This window comes from Salvia miltiorrhiza, chromosome 3 (genome assembly GCF_028751815.1).
Source record: "Salvia miltiorrhiza cultivar Shanhuang (shh) chromosome 3, IMPLAD_Smil_shh, whole genome shotgun sequence".
NCBI classification, from domain to species: Eukaryota; Viridiplantae; Streptophyta; class Magnoliopsida; order Lamiales; family Lamiaceae; genus Salvia; species Salvia miltiorrhiza.
The window spans coordinates 31,656,901-31,682,785 of record NC_080389.1 but is presented as its reverse complement, the minus strand read 5'-3'; the positions used below and the strand labels follow the sequence as shown (position 1 = coordinate 31,682,785).

At 37.7% G+C, this 25,885-nt stretch overlaps 1 protein-coding gene across 1 annotated transcript; it reads right to left on the bottom strand.

Annotated features, from left to right (window-relative positions):
* Positions 1-279: 279 nt before the first annotated feature.
* LOC131014084 (glutathione S-transferase T1-like) lies at positions 280-7,016 on the bottom strand. The gene is made up of 7 exons (XM_057942009.1): positions 6,776-7,016; positions 6,596-6,669; positions 6,450-6,510; positions 1,612-1,665; positions 1,133-1,212; positions 783-985; positions 280-666 (listed from the first exon to the last, which is right to left on the bottom strand). Exons 1-7 carry the CDS (start codon positions 6,838-6,840, stop codon positions 478-480), a joined length of 726 nt encoding a protein of 241 aa, XP_057797992.1. The 5' UTR covers positions 6,841-7,016; the 3' UTR covers positions 280-477.
* Between the last annotated feature and the right edge of the window lie 18,869 nt (positions 7,017-25,885).

The window sequence follows — 25,885 nt, the reverse complement described above, 5'->3', positions numbered from 1 at the left end:
TTCTTTTCTTTTACGTTCTTGTTGCGTTGATTGTCTTCCCGAACAATTCCACAACAAATCCTATTATATATGAGTGTTTCTAATCTAAAACATATTAATTATTATTATTCACCTAAAACCTAGTTGAAATCCTACACAAACCTACTGTTGCTCTACTAGTAATAGTACTGTAAGCTTAGAATTAAGTTAGCGTGAAAGCATTGGTGAATTAAGTAGATCTGCAGCATGCGGACAGCTGCAATCGATCGACATTTAGATGATACAAATCGCATGAAGAAGTTGATAAAACTTCCCGAATATATCTATATTTAACACACATATATTTATGGTCATTGCATCATAGAGAAGCAAATTACAAACACATATTTATATGGTGATTCTATGATAGAAGAAAATTAGATCCATTGATGAAGAAAGGCCTACCATGCAGGTGATGGTTTTCCTTTTCCCCTATTTATTGTTTTCTTACATGTGGACTTAATTTTCAGTTGAGTCGGACTTGTGAGTTGCTTGGATCTTTAGTTGCTTTAGGTGCTCCCTGACTGGACCCATAATAGCATGCACTTCCTCAAAATGAGGAGCACTTGCACTCTTCACATCCTCCATCCACTTCAATACTCTCTTGTAGGGACTCACAATTCGATCGCGATCATTCAAATCTCCAGCCTGCAATCAGTATCAATATCATCTTAATGAATTTGTTATAAACATTATGGGGCATTAGTCAATGATAACCAAACATTCTACTTATTTAGTTCACAAACTTGTCATTTTTTACTTACCTCAAGTTGCATGATTTCACATACTAAAGCTAGATCAGCAAGTGTGGGCTTTGAATTTCCAAGAAGAAATGGTCCATCTTGAAGCCAAAATGACTCAATTCTTGCAAGACACGCTGAAAGAAGTTTTTCGCCTTTAGCTGCTGCTTCGGAGTCCGCAGGAATGCCAAATGCTAATGAAATAGTGTTGTTGAATATAAATCCAACTGAAAAGAATTGAGAAACAAGGAAGAATTTGGTATGATGTTCACATGTAGAACAATTGAACAATGATATATGAGACTTTATAGCTTTATAGCTATATAAAATCTCCATATTGAATTTACGAGTATCCCTAGATCATATAAAATTACCAGAACCACGGCGCAAGTTAGAGTGATGCCAATCCAGCACTGCATGGACCTTTGCTCTTTGGCGTACATCTGCAGGGTACCTGACCAATGGGGAATAAGAAAGAGATAAAACAAATTGATGGAAACATAAATTACATGAAACCCCTAAAAGGGAGTAGTTAAATCAAATCATATATGCACCCACATTTCACAGTTTACAACTCTAGGTAGTACGAATGATCAAGATTGCTCCAATCTTATAAACTGATTTTGTTAACTATATATTTATCTCAACTTGTAGATTATATATCCAATAAAGAAATTTGTTCTTCTTGCTCCAATCATATCTCAACTTGCAGACTATCCAATAAAGAAATTAGTACATCCACCAAATCGTAATACAACAAACATTCCTTGCAAGAACTCAATCTTCAAGATAGAAACTTCAGAGAGACAAATTAATTAATATAATGGTAGAAGAGAGAAGAGTGTGAGCATACCAGTGATCAGCAACTCCAGGAAATGCAGAAGCTAGATAAATAAGTATTGCATGACTGCAACACAAAAGAAAATGATTCATCAGTTTTCACGCTATACCAAAACAAAGTGCATGCATCATCTAACTATATTAAATATGATTCATACCGAACTTCATATAATAGGTGTTTCTTCTTCTATATTAAATTAATATCCATGCTTCTTTTTATTTGATTTTCCCATTTATGGAAGTGAGTTCAAATAATTCATCGGGCATAATTCGGCCGAGAGCAGTTGGATGGATGTGCCGTCAAATTAAATCCATCCCAAATCCAACTCTAATACTTTTTTTTTAATCATATAAGGTACTATATATTAGGGATGGGCTATAATAAAAACACATCTTTTTGTAAAAACTAAAAACGGCTGAATTCTATGTAGAACACGTATGAATTAGTTGTGTAACTGTATGAATCCAGCTAATTCATACGTGTTCTACATAGAATTCATGACCTTTCGCAGTTCATACAGTTACACAGCTAATTCATACGTGTTCTACATAGAATTCAGCCGTTTTTAGTTTTTACAAAAAGATGTGTTTTTATTATAGCCCAACTTCTATATATTATATAGTCAAATAAGCCACTACATCGTACGCAGGCGGGACCACTAAATGTGAAAAATATCGACGCATAACGCACGCAAGCGGGACCACTACACCACACAAAAGTGAGAAAACTACACGACGACACAAATGTGGCCTCTCACAAAAGAGAGTCTTTGAGTGCCTCAACTTTGTCACTTGAACTAGGCCGCATTAGCCCAACTTTATTACTTGTTGGCCTGGTAATAGCCATCTTATGAGGTTCAAAGGGTGAGAAGCATATTTTAGAAAACTTATAAGCTTCAATAATTTATAAAAAATTTCAAGTATATTATGTTATAAGAGCTTATAAGCTATTAAATTATTTGGATAAATGAACTTATAAGCGAGAGAAAGAATTGAGACTTAGAGAGATCTAATTGAAAAGATATACAATTGAAAAAAACAAGCCATAGTAGAATGATCCCAGTAAATTGATTGTTGCTTATTAAATTATGAAAACACTAAGAATTGGATACATAGACAACATAAAATAGACAACAAATATTAATTTATGTTGTCTATTAATATAAGAGACAAGGGGTCTTTCTAGTGTGCCATGTTTATTCAATGCTATAGACAAGTGTGTTAAATATATGTTGTCTATTATATCACTAGACAACATATTTTTCAAACACTTGTGTAATTGAAAAAAAAAAAAGTGAAAAATTGAGATTACAACATAAATTTTCCACATAGACAATACTAAATATTTGTTGTCTATGAGTTGATTTCTTTCTTTTAAAAGTAAGTTGAAATTGAAGAACTTATTTTTTTGAAAAATTTAATTTCGCGGGTTAATTATAAACTGTTTTAAGTAGGCACTCAAGAACTTTCAGCCAGATAAAGTAGCTTCGCTCAACAATAAATTTCCCTCTAATTTGTGTACACGTATTAGTCGACTAGTTAATGCTTAAGATTAAACTAGCATTAGAGCCGTAAAATATTTTGTTTATATATATAACTGGTACTGACTCAATTATCATATTTATAAATATAATAAAAAACAGAATTTTAGTTGGATAAGAAAAAGGAGAATTTACAGTACTAAAAATTGATATTATAAGAAGAAAAAATATATGTTAAAAGAAAAAGATAAAAATAAAAATGAAAATAAAAAGAGTTGAAAATATATTCATTCATAAAAAGATGAGATATGAGAGAATTTGGTTAACTTTTAATCATTAAATAAATATAATTCTTACATTTTAAATCTAATATTTAAATAAAATATATCAAATAAAAGCTCTTGTAGTGATCTTTAATTTGAATGCATATTAAATATTTTATAATTAGCTAAATTTTCATAATTTTAAAAAATAAATAAGACTAAAACATAAAAAGATAAAAAAAAAAAAAAAAAAAAGAAATATAGCGTACAAATAAACCTAGCTTCAATTTTATTATAATCACAAATTACCACTCAACTTTAAAATTAATTTAAAATTAAAATTTAGCCTTTTGAAATATTACATATGTTTCACATTCAAGTGCACCAATATTACACGATCTTTCAAATGATTTGTTCAACCAAAAAAAATATAAATAAAAATCGTAAAGTTGAAACACCACGCGATTAGAATATTCATGATTGGCTTTTTCTAATGTTCCATACATATCCTACCTTGCAGCAGCAGCAGCCATATTTGACTAATTATACGGCATAGGACATCTGGACATGAATGTTAATATACTCCCTCCGTCCCAATAATGAAGACACACTTTCCTTTTCGGGCTGTCCCAATAATAAAGACACATTTCTATATATGAAAATAATTAGGGTTGCCAAATTAGAATTAACTTAACCTCTATCTCTCTCTCTCTCTATCTCTCTCTCTCCACCACGCAAACTCTCTCTCTCTCCTCCTCTGCATCCTTTTCCTCCGCCAACCCCTGCCTTCCTCGACGCCTTCGCCGCCTGTACAGTATTTCCTCCTTAACCTCCACCCACCCAGCTCCTCCTTCCTCATCTTGGCTGAACATCCAACAACCAAAATAGACACCGCCACCCACCACCTCGTCTGGTTTTCACCATGCGCGAGCCTTCTTCTCCGATCTGATCTGCCGTCCTCCACTACGCCGCCGCCCTTCTCCGATCTGATCTGCCGTCCTCATACTCCTCCGCTACGCCTCCCTTTGTCTCCGATTTTTTGGCGAATCACTAACAACGAGCCGCCATCGCCGTTCTTTCACCTGATTCAGAGTGACAGCAGCAAGGCCACCACTTTCCCTCTCGATTCCCAGCGATTGCAACGGCAGCCATGGCCGCCGCCGCTCTAAGCCCTAGCCACCCCTTTGTTCTGTTTCTTCCATTTTTGATTTGGGTATTTTTTCATAATCTGCTCTCACAAAAAATGTGAGGAATGGGAATGGTTGTGTTGCAGCTCTGTTTTACTCTTGTTGTTTCGACGGTGGTCTGCGATGGTGGTCGCCGGCGATTTCGTCGGAGGAGAAAAGATAGTAAAATGAGGTTACAACAATGGTGGAACTGTGATTCTCAAATTCATAGAGAGAGAGAATTTCGACTGAGAGAGAAGGATGGGGGAGGGACTAGGGAGGAGTGAGAGAGGAGAAGAGAGAGAAAAAGAAGAATTAAATAAATTTAATTAAATGTATTAAATAAAGAGGCTAACACATTTTACTCTCTAATTTAACTCTCCTAAATTCCCGTGTCCAAAAGAACTGTGTCTTTATTAACGGGACGGAGGGAGTAATATACTAATAGAAAAATAACTCAACACAACTTGTGGATTACTTATTTTAATTGGTCTTGGATGCGATCGTCGCACACTGTGCGACAGGTCCGCCCCTAACCCACGCCCCAGACCCGAAACCATGAATCCTAAATTATTATATTTATTTATAATAATTATTACTTGTAATAAGCATGAGATATATATTTATTCGCTCAAATGTATACTTATATAAATATAAATATTTACCTTCATTTAATATAAAGTATTATATTTTCTAAATCGTAATAGGAGTATTTACTTTTAATAAGCATAGGATATACATTTGGTCGCACAAATGTATACTTATATTAATATAAATATTTACCTTCATTCAATATAAAGCATTATACATATCAATAATTACTTTTTCTTACGATAATAATTATTTGATCAAATAATAATGTAATTATTTATGCTTATTAAAAGTAATCATTGTTATAGTAAAAACTAATATTTGATATGAAATATAATGTTTCAAAAATATTATATTAATTGTAATTATTGTTGTAATAAAAATTCATTATTGCTATAATAAAAAGTAATTATTATTATTATAAAGAAAGATAATGTTTTTAAAACATTACATTTTTCACAATATTGATATTAACTACTTATATTAACATAAATATACATTTATGCGAACAAATGTATATATTATGCTTATTAAAAATAACAGTTATTATAAACAAATGTAATAATTGGAAACGCCGGTCAAATCAACGCGGGTCAGGGTTCCGGATCAAAAGCGCGGGTCAACCCGCCGCATCCCATGCGGCTGTCGCGCCTAATAATTGGTGTACTTATTTTACCCCTATTATATATTTTATTTTAAAATTATTTTATATTTTATATTTAAAAATATATTAATTCATTAGATATTACACTAAACCTATGTGATATATTTCTATAGCTATTTATAAGGCTATAAATAAATATATCTATCCAATAAATTATTTAATAAAAATAATAAATTAACAAATTTCTTAAAATAATAAATTATCAAATAAAATAACATTAATTACACATATGTTCTTTCTTTCCAATATAAAAAGGTGGTTTGTTTCCTAAGAGAAATACTCCCTCCGTCCACCAAAAATATGCCACAATTTCCTTTTTCGTCCGTCCACAAAAAATATGTCACATCCATTTTTAGTAGTAGGGTCCACATCATTCCACTCACATTTAAAGTGGGATCCTTACTCCACTACCAACTTCACTCACATTTTATTAAAACTCGTGCCGAAAGTAAAGTGGCATATTTTTTATGGACGGAGGGAGTAGTAAGTAAGAGGAATATTCGTCGTTGCTATAACTAAAGCATTTTCTAGTCTATTTAGTGCAAACCATTATTCGTTATTAAATTCAAACGAAAATTAATACCTAACAAATACATTGACTATTGGAACCAATAGCAGTCAGTAGATGTACTTGCGCCAAAGATCTTTAACTGTAGCTAAAAAACCGTGCAGATGCAAAATGGTACCTCTCAAAAAGCTTGAAATCACCATGCACAATAGCTGGTACTTGTTTCATGGGATTCACTTCTGTAATAAAACCCCATTGCCAAACAAATTAAACATGAAAAAACATAACTATTTATACAAATAACAGAAACACGATGCAATTAACCTGCATATTCGGCGGAGAGGTTTTGCCCTTTGCCAAGATCAATCTTAACCTCCTCAAACTCGATCCCGTTTGCTCTGGCATACCAATTAATACAGAAATCTCAAAGCAAGATTATTATAAAAGGTTTCATCTCATCATTCAGCAACAAAAATAAAACCTACTGTGAAAGAGAAATATTACTTGCAGAAGATGAGAACTGCGCGTGATGGCTGGGACAGGCGATCGCAGTAGACTTTGAGCTCCATTTTTCTTCCCCCTTGACTCACAGAGAGGAATACAGATTTTGGAATGGAATTGTGGTTTTGTGTATTTTCAATTTTATATCAATCTAAATATTATTATGGTGCATACAACGTACGTGGACTGTTTCTTTGCTCTTGCTGGCACATGATTTGCTGGCTGTCTCCTTCCACTTTCACGTGTGTCTTCGTTCCTATTATATTATATATGAGCGTCTAACCCGTAGAAATCAATTTACGTTGTTATTCATAAACACATGCAGTACTGTATATTATTTTTATGGCTATAACATATGAAATATTTTATATATAAATTATTTTTAAATTAATTTAATTAAATCAAATTAATTAATTTCTTTTTTTGAAACCATCAAATTAATTAAATTAGTGGTACAATATTTGAAACGATATTAATCTGAATCACTTTCATCAATTAAATGTTAATTATTTTGGGAGACTAGCTGAAATAGAGATTTTATTAAAGCGCAAAAAACAAGCAAACCTAAACCCTTGAGAGTACAGACGCAAACTTGTTTTGGGATACTAGAAATATCCCTTTAAGCATCATCTCCTTGGAACTTGAAACACTACATTTAATTTTTTAGAATCATCTCGCCTGGAACTTGACCATAATTAACTTGTGATCATCATCTTGTATGGACTTTGAAAGACTATAATTAAATTACGGGAGTCATCTTGTTTGGAGCTTAATAGACCACCTCTGATGTTTGAGTTTCATCTCTGAAAAAGTTTATGCCCCAAATTACCAAAAAGTAAACTGTGTAATTTGTAGAGTAATGTTAAAAGGAATGTTATCAACAGAATGTTAATAACATTAAACTAACAAGCAGCGAAAATGAGAACACACGTGAATACTTTTTTCACGGATTATATAAATATAACCCGTGAGTGCCTCAAGACTAAATTCACTATGATCATCAACAATATAAAGTACAGATTTAGATCTCTTGGTGATATATCTTTAGAGATTGGCTGCCTAAGATAAATCTACATATCTACTCATTCTACTAGAATGTTGAATCAACACAGAAACCAAAACAATCGAATAACAAGTATTACTCGGACAAAACAAACAACCTTGCTAAGCTTCAATGTCTTTGTACTCCAATTCTTGCCCTTAACCTCCCATCAATACAAAGTGAGACTTTATAGATTGTATGCCTTAGCCTCCTTTGTCAAAGCAATCCTTGAAGAACCGGTGTCACGTTTGCAGCAGGAAAATGACGAGTTGGTTGTGAGAGAATGTTAGGTCGCTGAAATTGCACTTTCAAAACGTAAGAATGAACGAGGCTTCTTGCTGCTTTTATAGACTTTCATGTCGTGGTTAGTTTTCTCCACTTTTCACTTCCAGAAGCTTCCTATAAACGCTGCAATTACCCTCTGAAAACTGCCAGTCGACCAGCCACGAATGTTGGTCGAAAAGATCATGGGTCCTGAACAATAGGAAGCCCACTACTTTGGACTATGATTAACCACCATTCTACTTATCAAAAACATGGTCAACTGCCATACAATCTTTATTCCACAACCAAAGAATAATAAGACATGAAAGAAAGGTAAAGATTAATTATATACAGTTACTAATGAAGAGTCAAAGTTCAGTGTCAAGGCAGACTCCGGAATGTTGGCTGGTTCCCATTATTGTTGACAACATGAATGTTATCAACATTCAACCAAACATTGTCGGTGTCAACATTGACTCTAAAAATCTCCCCCTTAATCTTTTCCTTCCTTAGCAACAAAAATAAAAACAAAGAAAACTATATACAAAAAAGAAGTCTATGTTATAGGTATTCAGATCAAGAAAGAGTTATAAACTCCCCCTTATTAAACAAGAGGTAAACCTCAAAAACAGTTCAGAAGAGATGTTGGAACAGCACTCCCCTTGAAACAAATACGAGAGAGTTTGAAACTCTTCCTAAATTCAGCAACACTGAAACCTGCAAGACAAATGTCAGTGTAACACAACAAGTATTGAACTTCAAAAACTCTCCCTCAACCTTATGAAGGCCGGCCGAAGGCCAAGATCTTATTTGTGATGTTGGGATCTAGGAATTCAGAAGCTCAACACAAAACACAATATTCAAATATCAATATCAAAACACAAGGAAATGTTGAAATGACAACATATCCAAAAAACCAAGATAACATTTAAAATATTACCAAAGCAGGTGCTCATACACCACAAATATCTAAGGGGTGTAAAAACCCCCACAAAAACAACAGAAAAAAATGATGTCCATGCATCACAAACCCAACAAAAAACATTATTTTTGTAAAGAGTAAAAGCTGCCAACATGTGCAGTTAACATCCATCTTCCCTGAACCCATTTTGGTGTATTCACTCATTCTGTGTGTATTCTCCCATTATGTGACACTCATTAGCTCAATGGCCAAACTCACCACATATCCCACAACTTTCTGTATTCTGCTCTCGGACAAGAGGAGTTTCTGACTTGCTCATCTTTAGCTGCTGCAGCTCCCTCATCATCTCACCCATCTGCTTTTGTAGCTCATGATAAGGTGCTACTACGCTTGCCTCCACCCATCGTCCACGGATCGACTTCTGTTGGGAACTCTTAGCTAAAGTCTCGAAAATCTGGTTAAGCTCTACAGCTATCTTCTTGGCTATATTTCCACCTACAGTGCCGTCCACCATAAATTGACTTGTGTGAATTAATCCATCATAGAAAAACTGGCTCAACATGACAGGAAGAAGCTGATGTTGTGGGCATTGCCGGAGAAGCTCTTGAAATCTTGCCCAGCCTCATGGAAAGGCTCATCAGTTCCTTGGATGAAATTCATGATCTGTGTACGAATCTCCTGCATCTTATGATTGGGATAATACTTCAGTATAAATTTCTCACATGCATCTGCCCAAGTAATGATGGAGTTTGGCGACAGAGATAACAGCCATGTCCTTGCCCTATCCTTCATTGCATACTGAAAACACTTAAGCTTCAGCTGGTCTTCTGTGATCTCCAAAAGCGGGAAGGTCTGCACCTGGGTGTAGAAATTCTGGATGAACATAAGGGCATCTTCATTAGGCAGACCGTAAAAGAGATAAATCACGTTTGAATCAGTGGGCTTCAAATTATAGTTCCTAACTGTAGTAGGAAGAACTATAGCTTAACTTGTGGCCTTAATGACCGGCCGGGAAAAATTTCCCATGTACTATAGATTTCTTACTGCCATCTCTTCTCTATCATGATTGGATTGCACTTCTTCTTCTTCTATTCGATCACCTCTGGACTCTTCAGAATGCACAGAGTCTGTTTTTGCTATTGGAATTTGAAATAGGACTTTCTGCACGATCACGATCTTTTTCCACAGAAAATTTTGAACTGGACTCAGACTCCTCCTCCAAGCTTGAAAACACCTTACGAGGCCAATTGATGTTGTCGACGCAGGTCACCAATTTTCTTTTCAAACTTTGGCGACCCTGCGTACACAACACTAATAAACAGATCAAACGCACTAGAGGGATAAAAATAACCGAGTCAAACAAAAGAAATAAAATAAACAAAGAAAACAAAGCAACACAATTAAACGCCTAAAGCCTTCCCCGGCAACAGCGCAAAAATATGACTCAACTCAAAACACCTAATGAATTGACTAGCAATCGTACGATGTCAATTGTAGTGGAATAAGATAACCCAAGTCGTACTCTCAAGGAAGGCTAAGCAGGATGTTCACTCGTGTTGCACATAAATAATAAGAAAATAAACCTAAATACTCTAATCAATGATTGGGTCTGACTCTCGCTCTCTCATTAACTAGCGCAGAATTGAAATAAAATATGTAAAATTATATAGCCAAAAATCAAATGTAAATAGGCAATAATGAAGTAGCATGTAATTCTACGCTAGGGTTTTTAAATAAGAGCATCAATTCAATAACATAAACCAGCAAAATAAACATCAATTATCTAGACAGCAATCTAAATCATAAATAAAAATTAATCTAAAGAGCATACGAAAAGAATAACAGATACTGTAATGAAATCATAAATCAAGAGTTTTATCCAGACAATAAATAGTGACTTATAGTAAATGACGATAACTGATCATGAATCTCTAACTACTGAATTACTCTAGGCGTAAAAATGAAATGGCAAGTAAATTAACCCTAAACGAAGGAAAGTGTGCCCTACAAAATGATAAGTCAGCCTTTTATATTGTTAAGTACGTCTTTTCTCTTTAATGTTGAAATAGGACACGTGGCGTACACTGACTGGAGCATAAGCAGAGCGCTGGGTGATAAAGGCGCGGCCGCTGGAAACAAGGTGCGAGCGCGGAGTGTTGCACCGAAGGAACGCGGTGAGCTCGAGTACGGAGGCAAAGCAACGCCCGTTGGTGTCTAAGGCAGCGCGGCCGCTGGTTGAAGGGAGCGGCCGCTGAATGGAAGACGCGCTCGCAGGGCTCTCCAGCTCGGCCACTGGGTTAGGCGCTAGAGCACTAGGCACCTGAAAATCTGGCTCGGGCGTTGGGTGGCGAGAAAATGCTCGCTCGGGCGCTGGGATTGGCGAGCTCGATCGCTGGAAAATGGCTCGGCTGTGGGGAAATGGAGCGCCAGCTGGGCGCTTGGCATGGTCGCGGAGGGCAGCAGGTCGAGCTGCTTTGGTGGAACTCGCGCGCAGGAAGGCAAAGCAACGCCCGCTGGTGAGCTCGAGTTCGGAGGCAAAGTAACGCCCGCTGGTGGCTAAGGCATCGCGGCCGCTGGTTGAAGGGAGCGGCCGCCGAATGGAAGATGCGCTCGAGGGGATTGCTAGCTCGGCCACTGGGTTAGGCGCTGGAGCACTCGGCCGCTGAAAATCTGGCGCCGGGCGCTGGGTGGAGAGGCGCTGGGATTGGTGAGCTCGATCGCTAGAAAATGGCTCGGCTGCGGGGAAATAGAGCGCCAACTGGGGGCTTGGCAAGGTCGCGAAGGGCAGCAGCTCGGCCACTGCTTTGGTTGAACTCGCGCGCTGGAAGGGTGGAAAGAGCTCAAGCGCTGGGTGTGTTTGGCGGAGAGGGAGCGAGCGCTGAGATGTTTGGCACGGTCGCTGGGAAAGAAGCTTGGCCGCTGGAGGAGAGGGCTCGGTTGCGGAAAAGAATAGCGCGGACGCTGGAACGCGGCGTGCTCGTTCATGGAGACGCGGTCCCTCCGCGACCACGGGTGTGACCGCGGTTGTCTTGGGCGCAATGCGCGATATTTTTGTTTAAGTCTGTTCTCCCTCGTTTTACGTTCGATTTTGGATACATTTTCGCCTACGAACTTGTATCGAAATGAGTTACAATTCTTCTTAAGACCAATCAAATGAATTCTAACTCCATATTTGTCCACTAATTAATCAATTAGAGCATCAAATCATGAGACAATAAGATTAGCACATAAGCTCAATGCAATCAACTATTGAGTGAACAAGACCAAAATATAAAACTATATCATACCTAAACACCCATAAAATCGTCACAAAATAGGACTAAACACATACATTTAGAAAATAAGCCCATCTGTTTAGGCAAAGCTTGAGGATCATAATCACATAAACTCATAACGTCGGGTTTCCAAAATTTAATAATAAAAAATTTAAAATTTTAAAATCTTGAGCTATGGACACCAACAATATACTTGCTCAATTTAATCATAAACACTTCTATTAGCAAAATATCTAATGCAAAATTTATTTCATGCTCAACTCATATAATAAGTAATTATACTTAAAATATGTACTTAATAATAATATTATTATTATGTAATCAACTTATAACAATTAATCAAATTTAACTATAAAGCATAATAAATTTCAAGGCAGTTCATTTATTTAATAAATGATAGCAGGCCAAACTAAATAAAATAATAAAACAACCCATTTCTTAAATAAAATCATAGGACCAACTTAATTAAATAAACAAGTCCAGTTGAAAATTTTAGGGAGCCCATTTCGATAATTAAAAGGGCCCATGTTCTTTAAAAACAATTCAGCCCAAACAAAGCCCCAAATCCATAAAATAAGTAAATCCCTTCTTCTTCTCTTAAACTCACACACGCATACACACTCACAGACACACGGACACTCACACACCAGCGCCTCCTCCCTTCTCTCTTCTCCGGCGTCAGGCACGCCGCCGGCCAGCCCTCTACCCTCCCCCCGCCGCCTCTGAAACTCCGGCGAAGCCGATGGCCCTCGCCCGCCCTCATCTCTCTACCCTGACACTAGTACCCCACATCTCCCTCTGTACTCCTGTGGATTGCACCACCGCCTCCAAACCCTAGATCCCTAAATCTGCCTATCTCCGGCAACCACAGGAGGGGCTATGGCCACCACCCTCACTGAACTCTCACCTCATCTCCCTTGCTCCAGATGGAACGACGGCAGAGCCGCCGCCGCCGCCGAGCCCTCGTTCCCTGATCACAGATCGACAGCGCCCCCCTACGCGCCGCCTCCTTCCTTTTCCTCAACTCCGGCAGCGACAGCCGTAGCCACCGCCGACCGACGCCAAAACTAGCGGCCAGACCCTCCCCCTCCGACTAACTCACACAACTCAACGCACAACAGTGAAACAAAGCCAAGATTCAAGTTCGAATTTTTCATGCTTGTTCTATACAGTTCACATGGCTAGTTCGAATTAAGTAACCATTAAAATGACTACATTCGGAAAAAAAAAATTGCTCCCTTCAGGATTCGAACCCAGTTCTGCATTCATTCATCAAGATGATTCATCTAGCGTTTCGAACCCAGGTTCTGCATTCATTCATTAAGATGATTCATCTAACGTAGATGTTGATGTGGATCTTGATGATCGAATGACTTCAAATAATTCTCCGTTCTTATTTATATAGTGGTTCTTATTTGAACATTTCCATATATATATATATATATATATATATATGGTTAGGTTCAACTCAGATTTCTAAATATTTTGCGAAATTGAGAAAAGCTGAACAAATCAATAATTGTGATGAACACGAGTTCGAATCTTGAAGTGAACATATTAAATAAAATACTACGTTGTGTTCATTAAAATAGATGGATTAGATCTAATCTTGATTCTATAAAATTTAGAAATCTCAATTGAACATTTCTCTTTATATATATATATATATATATATATATATATATATATAGGGGTGGGCTACTGTGAGAGCACATATTAAAATAAGAAATAAGAGCAATTTTTAATGTATGAATTTTATGTAGAACACGTATGAATTTGTTGTATAAAGTTATGAATTGTGAAAAATAAATTTTTGCTACCTTTGGGATTCGAACTCAGGACCATAAATCCATCCAAAAGGATTACGAATCTACCGTAGATCTTGATAATTTAAGGGCTGAAAATGATTCTTATTTTATATCTTAAGAAATACTTTTATTTTAGGTCTTCCCTATATATATATACTAATATTAAAGCAAAGATTTCTAGGGGAATGTGTTTCCCGCCAAAAGCAGCTGCCTTTCATCCAGTGGATATCGAGCTTTCTATCTGCTGGGTAAAGTTTATGACTTCTTGCCCAAATTTGAGACTACATTAAAAATGCCAAAAATTAATTTTTTTTTCCCAACAGCTGGCACAGTTAATTCCTTAAATTTTGGCTCCAAAAATGGCGACCAAACCACAATTTGAAATTTAAAAAACAGCTAATCTTGGAGCCAATTTGCCAAACACTTAGCCTATAAATATGAAATAATTTCATACCAAACTTCACTCTGCAAACTCTCTCTCTCTCTCTCTATTTTATGGTTTTTATTCTCTCTCCCTCTCTATTTTACGATTTTTATGTTTCTATGTGGTACTCTCATTTTAATTTTGTTTAGTTTTTTTTTTGCTATTCACTATTAGGATCAATTACAACTCAAATACTAAACAATTATTACAACATATGTTTCTACTTTATACATAATGTCAAACTATTATACTAATAGTATTTCTGAATTCCGCAAATGAAGACTTGGATCTGAAGCATGGAAGAATTGCCTATCAAATCTGCAAAAGCCACAGAAATAACGAATTTTGTTTCACATTTGAATCATTCCTCAGAAATAAGGATATTCAGCTCAAGAGAGAAACACATACAAACATTTGTATTTTTCTCCATATGTATGTATTGAAAAATGAAGCTGAAGGCCTGAAGCTACCTGATTCCACTTTTTGGCTTCAGCTCGACTCTAACTGGCAAGAGAAATGAAGTTGGTTTTTCAGCTACGACCTTGTGATTAGCAGTCAAGGAAAAGTATGAGGAACAATAATACACTTAGCTTGGTTATTTGCTGAAAAATAATTTCAAATTTTCAAGTATCATCATTTAATCTGGAGAAAAAAGAAAATACCAAGAATCAATTGAAATTCTTGAGATCTAACATGCAAATGCAGAAAAATAGATAAAAACAGTGCAAATGGAAATTGAAAAACACATAAATCTGTAAAAAAAGATGACCAAAGTATATTTTTTCAAAAATCTACAACTATATATTAAGAATATGTAAAAAAAAAGAGACCAAAGTATATTTCAAAATTTCACAAATCCAGAATGAATCGGAGTATTTTAAAATTTCAAAAATTCAGAATTCAAAATCTCAAAAGCCAGATTCACCAAATATCGATCGAGTGAACAAGTCTACAAAAGAGTATATGATTACTAAGTTTTTTTTATCGAAGATGATGAAGCAACTACTTTTAAGAACTCATTTGTATAGGTATTCATAGATCTAACAAAATAATACCATAAATACAAAAAATAATTAAATAACTCAAAAACGAAAAAACTAATACGGAAAAAGATAAAGATCTTACTCAGTATTTTAAAAACAAGCTAATTTGCAAAAATAAAAAAAAAACTTTTCTTTTCAGTTGATATTCATAGATCTACAAAAATGATAGTACTATAATAAAAATTAAAAATTAAAAATGAAAAACTAATAAACGAAAAAAATTAAATCTTAATCAGTATTAAAAAAAACTAATCTGCTGGGCGACGCCGTTGTTTGAAACCCGGACGGCGGCGGCTGGATACGGGATGTCTAGAGTGTAACACCCCGACTTTTCCTTGATAGAATTTCACGAGAAATTTTGAAAATAGAAATATTTTAGTTGATTCTCGCCTGGAGAAAATTTTTAGAAAACATTTCTTTTTAGCAAAATTTTTTTATCAAGGTTTTATAATTTTTTTTTTTTTGCAAATCAAATCTTTCATGCATTGGTTATATATGCCTTGGGCCAAATTCAGCTATTGAGATTTAAAAAAGAGAGTTTTTATTACTGGGATTTGATCTTTGTTTTTGGAACAAACTTTGGGAAGAAAACCTTTTGAAGTCCAACGATTTATAAGTTGCAGATTTTTTTTTAAGCGTGCGTCTTTTCTAGGAGAAGTAAAATTGATACAGTGTCTTATATTACTAATTGAATGGAAATAGTTATTCCACATCCCAAATTTTCAGCTATAAGATCCTCAGACCTTCCCAGCTTCTTCACCCAGTTCCAAATTAATTACTCCCTCCGTCCCACTATAAGTGTAACACCCCGTATTTTGAGAAGTTATTTGTGCCCTAGCTCGTATTTAAATTTAGTTTTAAATAGTAGCTAGAGGAATTATGCACGTGGGCGAATAAATGAGATAAGAAATTTTTAGAGTTTAGTAAGCGGCGATATTTTTCTCAGGCCTTATAAATCGTATTATGGAGAAGCCTATCTTCGCCCTATATGTTTATTGAGATATCTATGTGATATTAATATTTTACGTGGTGGAATATTCGCATATGATTTTGATGCATTGTTATTATGATATTAGATATATCATAATTGAGATAATTTTTCCTCACATGAATAAATATATTTTCATGAGATATATTTTTCCCACATACTAATAAGAGTTTTAATTATTCAAGTATATATATATATATATAGATGTAGGGTAGGGATCCATAGAGAATTATATTTTTCGAGAGAATGAAAAATAACGAATAAGCCTATAAATTTTACGAATAGATCAACATAAATAATGAACAGATGTATTCAGTAAATATGGTAAAAATAATGAAAATCTCGCCCATATCAGGATTCGAACCATGGCCAAAAATCTTATTCATACGATATATTGATTTATTCATCGAAATTTCAGACTTATTCGAACGCATTCTCTATTCTCAAAATATTTATCATTCTCCATGGATCTTCTCCCTATAGATGTATATATATATATAGATACATCTTTTTTTCTCTCTCACTCTCTCTATCTCTCGATCTCTCTCACTCTCTCTATCTCACAATCTCTCTCACTCTCTCTCGATCTCTCTCAATCTCTCGAACTCTCTCTTTCTCTCTCGGTTTCTCTCCCTCACGCACTCCCTCCCCTCTCTCACACTCCTCTCTTTCTCCACCTTAAATGAAGCACACATGCATGCATAGTAACCTTTCTAATGCCTACTCTATCTAGCAAACATCCTCCACACTTCAAGCTCTCACACATTTACTACAAGATTATGCATTAATAGCCAAGATCACACATGCACATGCACAATCTTCCTCCCCCCTCCCTCATGCTCGGCTCTCTCTCTTCTCTCTTCTCTCCCTCTCTCTTCTCACTCTCCTACACCATTAATAGGATGACATCCTCAACATTTATCATCCCATTGAATTCAAGATATGCATTAAGTGAAGAAATCACTCCATCACATCATCTCATCAAAGCTCATCAAAGCAAGCTCCCCTCTCTCCTTTTCTACTCCCTTCGGCAGCCCCCTCCCCTCCTCACTCCACCACACTTCTCTCCTTGTTTCACCATTTTTGGAAAGGATTAAGGAAGCCAAAAGTGCTACCCTCACACCAAGCTATCAAGTGTACTTCAATCTTCAAGATCAAGCTCCAAGAGGCCTACGCATCATTCTCTACTCCACCTCCATTGATCTTGTTGGTAGCAACCTAAATCCTCCTCTTATGTTATATATATATATTTTCCATGATGTGTAAGCATGTATATTGAAGTATATTGAAGCATGATAGTCCCCTCTCTACTCTTGTAATTCTCGAAAATTTTGATAAAAGAGAGCATGATGAATTCTTTCAACTTTCCACTACCTTCATGTGCTCATACACCTCTACATGTTAGATGCATGAGAGGAAGAGATATATTTCTTGAGAACCCTTGAAAGGGCTATATGTGTTGATAAGTGAAGCATGATGAGTTCTTAGTAAGAAAATGCATGAGAATGATGGTGAAAGCATGGATCTAAAAGGATATGTGTATATGTTATAAATTCGACCATTTCAGAAAGTTTTCTTACGTTCTGGACTGTTCAGTCGACGAGGTTTACCTCGTCCACAAATCTTCAAAATTTTACAGTGTGTCGACATATGTGTCTTGTAAGCTCCGGTAAAATTTCAAGTCATTTGGACTTGGTTTACTACCTTTTTAAAATATAAAACTTTTACTGCGCATTTCCGCCGGAAGTTTAGAAAGGCAGTCTGTGGAGTCACACGTTTCAGTGACTTTCAAAACTATTCAGCCTCCCAAATTTTTATGGGAGAAAGATGCATGTATTGTACAGACGCATGTCAAATTGCAAAGCATTCGGACAACATTTACTATTTTTTAAAAATCCTAGCTTCCAGTCGTGCGAAACTGCCGAACCTGGTAGACTGTGGGAAAACACCCATATCTCTTAAACCACTTGGAGTTTTTCACTCTACTTTTTTTTAAACGAAACTAGACTCAAAGAGGTTTTCATCGGTATAAGTCTCGAATCCAGGAGGTTCCTGAGTTAAAGCAGTGTATTCGTTAAAGTTGAGACAGAACAGAATGTTAAACTGGAAATGTCCGAAAATTTTACCTTGATTTTGTATTAAGGATTTTAAAGGTTTTGGTGGAATTATACACCATGATATGGCATGAAAATGCTACTAGAAAGTTTTATAAATATTTTCCAAAGCTTACATGAATATTTGAGAATTTCCTTACAAGGAAAAAATTTTCAAGTTCATAGAGTGACTTTTAAGTCACACGAGTATTGAGATAATTCATATATATATATTATATGGTTTAATTGAGTGATTTGAAGCATGATTGACTATGTGATTTATATGAATGATATTTACCTAGGATTGAGAGTCTTTTAATTGGATAAGATATCCAATTAAATTGGGAAGTCCAATTGGGTAAATAGTAGAGAAGTCATAAGATGAGATTAAGCATATGATGAAGTTATAAGTATTGAGATATTAGTTAGATGAAATTTCTAACTAGAGTTTATTTTGTCACATGGCAATTTAAATCACGTGCGCCACCAAAGGTTCGAGTGACGGCCGGCGTTAGTACGACCCCGAGCGTTGTGTCATCGACTCCTGAAACAGGTGGGCTTTATTCTAACTCTATTATGGTTAGCTACCATGATAATGAGTGCAAATGCAAAGTATTATGAAAATAAAGCGTGATGAAGCATTATTGATGCATATTATGAAAATGAAGCATGTTGAAGCATTACTGATGCATATTATGAAAATTGTCATCTTGCCATATTTATTATTGATGAGAAAGAAGTATGGTATGTTGCCTTATGAAAGACATGACTAAGTTCATGAAGCAAGATATCGGCCTTTAACTGATCCAGATGACAGTAAAGGTTATGTGCACAAGAGGTGATCGTGAGCCGTCTCTAGTCGGCCGGTCACGGTGATTTGAAGGAGGCCTCCTTCTCTTCACCTAGTATATATATATATATATATATATATATATATATATATTATATGAGTTATCATAGTTGGCACATACCCAGTATATAATGTCTGCAGACTAATGATATTATTATGATGATGCATATGAGTTTATGACAGAAAAACATGAACATGTATTTTAAATCTCAGTTAAATCCTGTTGATGCATTGAAAAGGGCAAGATTGACGTATAGCTCTAAGAGCAAGATTTCAATTATTTCCGGCATGAGTCCACTGAGTGCTTTTTGGTACTCAGCCCTGCATATATTTCTAAATGTGCAGGTCTGGCTTGGCGCGAGGATGGGTGAAAGCTGTTGGAATTGTCAGTTGGCTGTGTCTTTCCTATGTCTCACATTTATCTTATAAGCTTTGACTCTATAAGTTATTAAACTCCCTGCTATATGTCTTCACACATATAGTAACGCATCGCTGCACAACTCTGATGAAACTCTTTTAATTTGCTTATGTCTGTAATATCCCATAAGGGAAAATACTTCTCAAACCCTTGCTAAGTTTCAACTGCTTATTATGTTTTGTCCAAGCGAGTAATTATTTTAGTCTTAACATCTTTCTTGAAAATGAGTAAAGTTGCAATTGCTTCCGCTAAAACAAGATGTATTTCTATTTCTTTCACCATTTCTTTTATTAGTCGTACGATACTTGGTATACGCTATCACTGGCTATATCGGGCTGCGACAGAGTGGTATCAGAGCAGCTCGTCTGCTCTGAGCATAATCCCTTATAGAGTCTCTTCTTGATTGAGTCTAAGCTAGAGTCTTAGACTAAAAGAGTTATGTCACTGACAAGAGCCAACACCCCATCTCCGCCAGCTTGACAAGGTATGCAAGTTAAAGTTTTAAAGTTGCTTATGAGCAAGAGTTATTTACATGCAATTGATGAAGCAGTTGAGAAAGCAATATTTATAAGTTGATGAGAAATGATATTTATAAGTTGAGAAAGAGGCACGATTAGTGCATGATGCAATGTTATTGATACTTGTTTTGGTTGATTTAATTAGAAAGATGGTGGAATTTTTATCGGAATCAATGTTGATACCGATGCACTATGAGAATCATAGAGGGACATCGACAAGCAAGTATGTTATTGAGTAATAACGAGAAAGTCATTCCTGACTTAGTTTGAATAACACGAGTTGTTATTTTGTTTATAGCATGGCAGAGAGTTTCGATATAGTACAGGCTTTCTATGACTGTACTCTGGAGCACCACGAGACTATTGGAGAGTTCTTGACCCGCTTCCACCACAGGTGGATAGACGCCGTAGAGTACGGGGTCACAGCGCAGCAGGCCATGCAGATCCTACCTTATAGGATGCCACCCCATTGGCAAGCTTGGTGCCACTTCATAGCCCCTGATTTTTACGACCCGTTAGCACCGGGTGGTTTTGAGGTGCGGTTTCCAGAGTACCTAGCCATACTGATGAGCCGGTTCGTGATTCATGCGAACCCTTCATATTTTTATCTCACGGAGAGTGACACCCGAGAGGGTGAGGCAGAGAGCCAGCCTCAGGGTCTTCCTGAGACTGAGGATTCCCTTATGGCATTGGGACTAGAGCTCCTTAGCTCCCAGCCGATTGATGACCCTATTCTTGCACTTCCTCAGGGCACTCTGCCCGAGGAAGAGATTTCTCCTATGGATGTCTTGGACCCTCACTACCCCATGTATTCTCCCGGGATGTACTCCCCGACTTTTGGATATTTATCCTTTGTTACCCCTATGACCACCGACACCATTGAGGCCATTGATACCACTGAGCAGCTGATGAGCCCCATCCGTGAGACCCTTCCTGTTCCTCCCCTCCCTGCTGTTGGAGAGGGTGAGATCACTATGGCCGATGTTGACCCACTCGCACCAGGGCCGTCACGACCCCCGGGGATGGCTAGAGACCCGGAGGACGACGCAGGATCAGTCCCGGTTGTTGGGACTCTCACCTCACAGCCCTTGGATCTTCCTAGCATGGGCCTGGCCTTCGAGACGGACGTTCCTCAAGGAGACCCGATTCGGGAGAGAGCCGCCTTCGACCCGTTCCACCGTGCCGACTCTGATAGTGAGGACGGCGTGCCGTATGTGCCTCGATTGGGTGACGCTCGAGAGGACGATGGTGATGATGCTACGGAGGATGGGAGTGACGATGGTAGCAGGGGTGATGATAGAGGTCATGGGTGGATTTGGTTTTGATGTGTCAGTATTGAGTAGAGATGCACATATGTAGTAGCTTTGTTTAGATAGCCCTTAGTTTTGGCTGGTAATGGATAGTTCCATCCCAGGCCAGGGCTTGTACTTATTTTGTTAGGCCCCTATAGTACACGGGTAACGGATAGTATCTGTACCCAGTTGTAGGGCTGATTGTACATAGACGCAGTATTGATGCAGTAGCTAGGTCTTTAACAGAGTAGTACTTTGTACTGGCCTATAGCAGTATATAGATCACATATACACTTTTGTACAAAAGAAGTCCTCGTTGAGGCAATTTTCACGATATATATATGATGGGCCAAAGTGGCCATTTTTGACGAAATGAGTAATGAGATTACTTGTTTTGATGCATTGTTATGAAGTAATTGTCAATTTGTATACATTGATTGAAAGCACAGTATTTTGACGCATTAAGTATACTCTATGTGAAAGTATGTATATATATATACCTATATATATATATGAGACGCATGATATATATTTGAGATGCATGATATGTTGTGAATTTCTCAGCTATAAGACTAGAGTACAATGAGCCTTGTCACATAGAGGAACTTATCTTTTGACCCAAACTTGTAGATTGTCATAATGCCTCCACGAAGAGTGTACAGAAATGTACCCGTGAATGAGGAAGAACCCAGAGAACCTACGCCGCCGCCTCCACCTCAAGATAGGAGAGTGGAAGAACTTTTCTTAAGACATAACCCACCGACTTTCGTAGGCACGGGAGACCCTGCTGAAACGGAAGAATGGATTCGTGCTATGGAACGAATCTTTAGATTTCTGAGATGCAACGACGCAGAACGTCTTATGTGCATGTCTTATCAGCTGAAAGGAACCGCCGACTATTGGTGGGAAGCAAAGCAGAAAACTATGGCCCCGGAACAGTTAGATGAACTTACTTGGGAGCTTTTTAAGACTGCTCTATGTGAGAAGTTCATACCCAGAAGCTATAGGAAAAAGAAGGAGATGGAGTTTACCACCTTAAAGCAAGGAAATAAAACTGTAGTGGAGTACGATCACTATTCTGCGATCTGGCTCGCTATGCACCGTATAGAGTGGATACGGATGAGAAGATGTCCGAGTTGTTTTGTGCCGGACTGCGACAAGAGATAAGGGTTGTATTGGCAAGTCAAACGGCACTTTCCTATGCCGAGGCCTTGAACAAAGCTCTAGATATGGAGCTAGCAATGCAACCGGAGAAAGCAACACACACACCAACGCCTCCATCAGCTCAATATACGCAAGTATCAAACACTCCCTACTCTAACCAAGGACAGAAAGGAAAACGCAAATGGGATAATCGTGGAAATGAGGGTAAAAGGCCATGGCAAGGTCAGAATGTCCAGCCTCCATTCGTGAAAGGCGATAAATCATTTTATGGTGGACCAGCGACCTCACACCCCGGACACCAAGGGATATCTCCTTGTCCTAAGTGCAACAGGTTACACACAGGAGTGTGCAGAGCTGGAAACCCAAATTGTTTCACTTGTGGAAAACCAGGGCATTACTCGAGCCAGTGCCCCAACCGACAGCAGGGGATGAGTGGAGGAAGACCCAATCAGTTTCCAACCCCACAGCTCAGGGCAATGGAAGGAATTCTTCCTCTACCTCAACCACTACAGCAACAACCTTTTCGCCGTCCAAACCAGCCTCATAAGCAGCTACCTGCACCGCAAGCAGGAAGACCACCGCAATATCAAAGGATGTATGCTATCAATCAGAAGAATCAGGATAAGAATCAAGGAAACCTAACAGGTATTGGGGAACTGAAAGGTGTACCCATTGTTATTCTCTTTGATACAGGAGCATCACATTCTTTCATCTCATATACCTGTGTGGATACGTTAGAGCTGAATATAGAACCAGCCCAACTACACTTAAGGGTAGCCACTCCCTTAGGAAAGATCACCACGGTTACACATGTGTGTCCTAACTTGGAATTCGAATTAGGACCTCTTAAGCTTAAGGCTAAGACGTTGAGACTTTTGCGCATGTGGACCACAGACATCATTTTGGGAATGGACTGGTTAGCAGAACACCATGCGGTGATACAGTGCGAGCAGAGACGGATATCATTCCAGCCACCAGGCGTGGAACCTACATGTTTTTATGCCATCAATAGAAAATGGAAGAGGACACCTATCATCTCTGCAGTGCAAGCGAACAAGATACTAAAAGAAAAGGGCGCGACAGCATATTTAGTATACTTGAACCAAGAAGAGGAAACACAAATAAAGATTGAAGATGTACCTATAGTGCGGGAGTATCAAGACGTTTTCCCCAATATTCTACCAGGTCTACCCCCGAACCGACAATTGGATTTCACGATCGATTTGGAACCCGGAGCAGCACCAATATCCAAAGCACCATATAGGATGGCACCAGCAGAATTGCAAGAACTGAAGTTGCAACTACAAGAGTTGTTGGATATGGGATTCATTCGACCCAGTGCTTCACCTTGGGGAGCACCGGTCCTGTTTGTTAAAAAGAAAGATGGAAGTTTAAGATTGTGCATCGATTATCGGGAATTGAACAAGGTGACCCTAAAGAACAAGTATCCTTTGCCACGTATAGACGATTTGTTTGATCAACTTCGAGGAGCACGCGCTTTCTCAAAGATAGATTTAAGGACAGGGTATCACCAATTGAAGATACGACCTGAGGATATTCCAAAGACAGCATTTCGCACAAGATACGGACACTATGAGTTCATAGTGATGCCTTTTGGATTAACAAATGCCCCCGCCGTATTCATGGATCTCATGAATCGAGTGTTTCACGAATATTTGGATCAATTCGTGTTGGTATTCATAGACGACATCTTGATTTACTCGAAGGATGAGAAGGATCATGAAGAGCACCTTAGAACTGTGCTAGAAAAGCTAAGAGCTGAAAAGCTTTATGCTAAGTATATCAAATGTGAGTTTTGGCTACGAGAAGTCAATTTCTTAGGCCACGTCATTTCAGCTGCAGGAATCAAAGTAGACCCTGCCAAAGTTCAAGCAGTGCAAGAATGGAGATCACCAACGACACCTCACGAGATTCGTAGCTTCCTAGGATTAGCAGGCTACTACCGTCGTTTTATACAAGATTTCTCCAAGATAGCCAAGCCTATAACTCATCTGCTCAAGAAAGAAGTCAAATTCTTGTGGACGGACGAATGTGAACAAAGCTTTCAAGAATTGAAGAAGAGGTTGACCACCGCCCCAGTACTAGCCGTCCCGGAAGCAAACAAGGAATATACTATCTATACGGACGCATCAAAGAAAGGACTAGGTTGTGTGCTGATGCAAGAGGGAAAGGTAATAGCTTATGCCTCGCGACAGCTTAGGCCACACGAAGCAAATTACCCGACACATGACCTAGAGCTAGCAGCAGTAGTCCACGCATTGAAAATTTGGAGACACCACCTTTATGGAGTAAGGTGTGAAATTTACACCGACCACAAGAGTCTCAAATATTTCTTTGAACAGAAGGATCTGAATATGAGACAAAGAAGATGGCTAGAATTAGTCAAGGACTATGATTGTGGAATCAATTACCATCCAGGCAAAGCCAACGTCGTGGCAGATGCCTTGAGTAGAATGGAACGAGGCAAGTTAGGATGTATCCTAACCAAGGAAGATGACTTGGTCAGGGAATTCGAAAGGTTAAGGTTGGAAGTGGTATTTCCACCGCAAACCACAGATCTGATCATGGCGACACTCAGTGTTACCCCCGATCTAAGATCAAGGATTGTTAGTATGCAAAGAGAGGATGAAAAATTGGAAGGATTGCGAGTGAAAATCCGTACCGAGAAGCTTGAGTCATACCAAGAAGCAACAGATAATGCATTGATGTTTGAGGGAAGAATCTGTGTACCCAATGATGAGAAATTAAGAAATGAAATCATGAGCGAGGCTCATGACACGCCTTACGCAGCACATCCGGGAGGTACGAAGATGTACCAAGATTTAAAAGCAAGATTTTGGTGGGAAGGCATGAAACGAGACATAGCTTCGTTTGTAGAACGATGTTTAGCTTGTCAGCAAGTGAAGGCGTTGCACCAACGACCTTATGGTAAATTACAACCGTTAGAAATCCCAAAGTGGAAATAGGACCACATTGCCATGGACTTTGTCA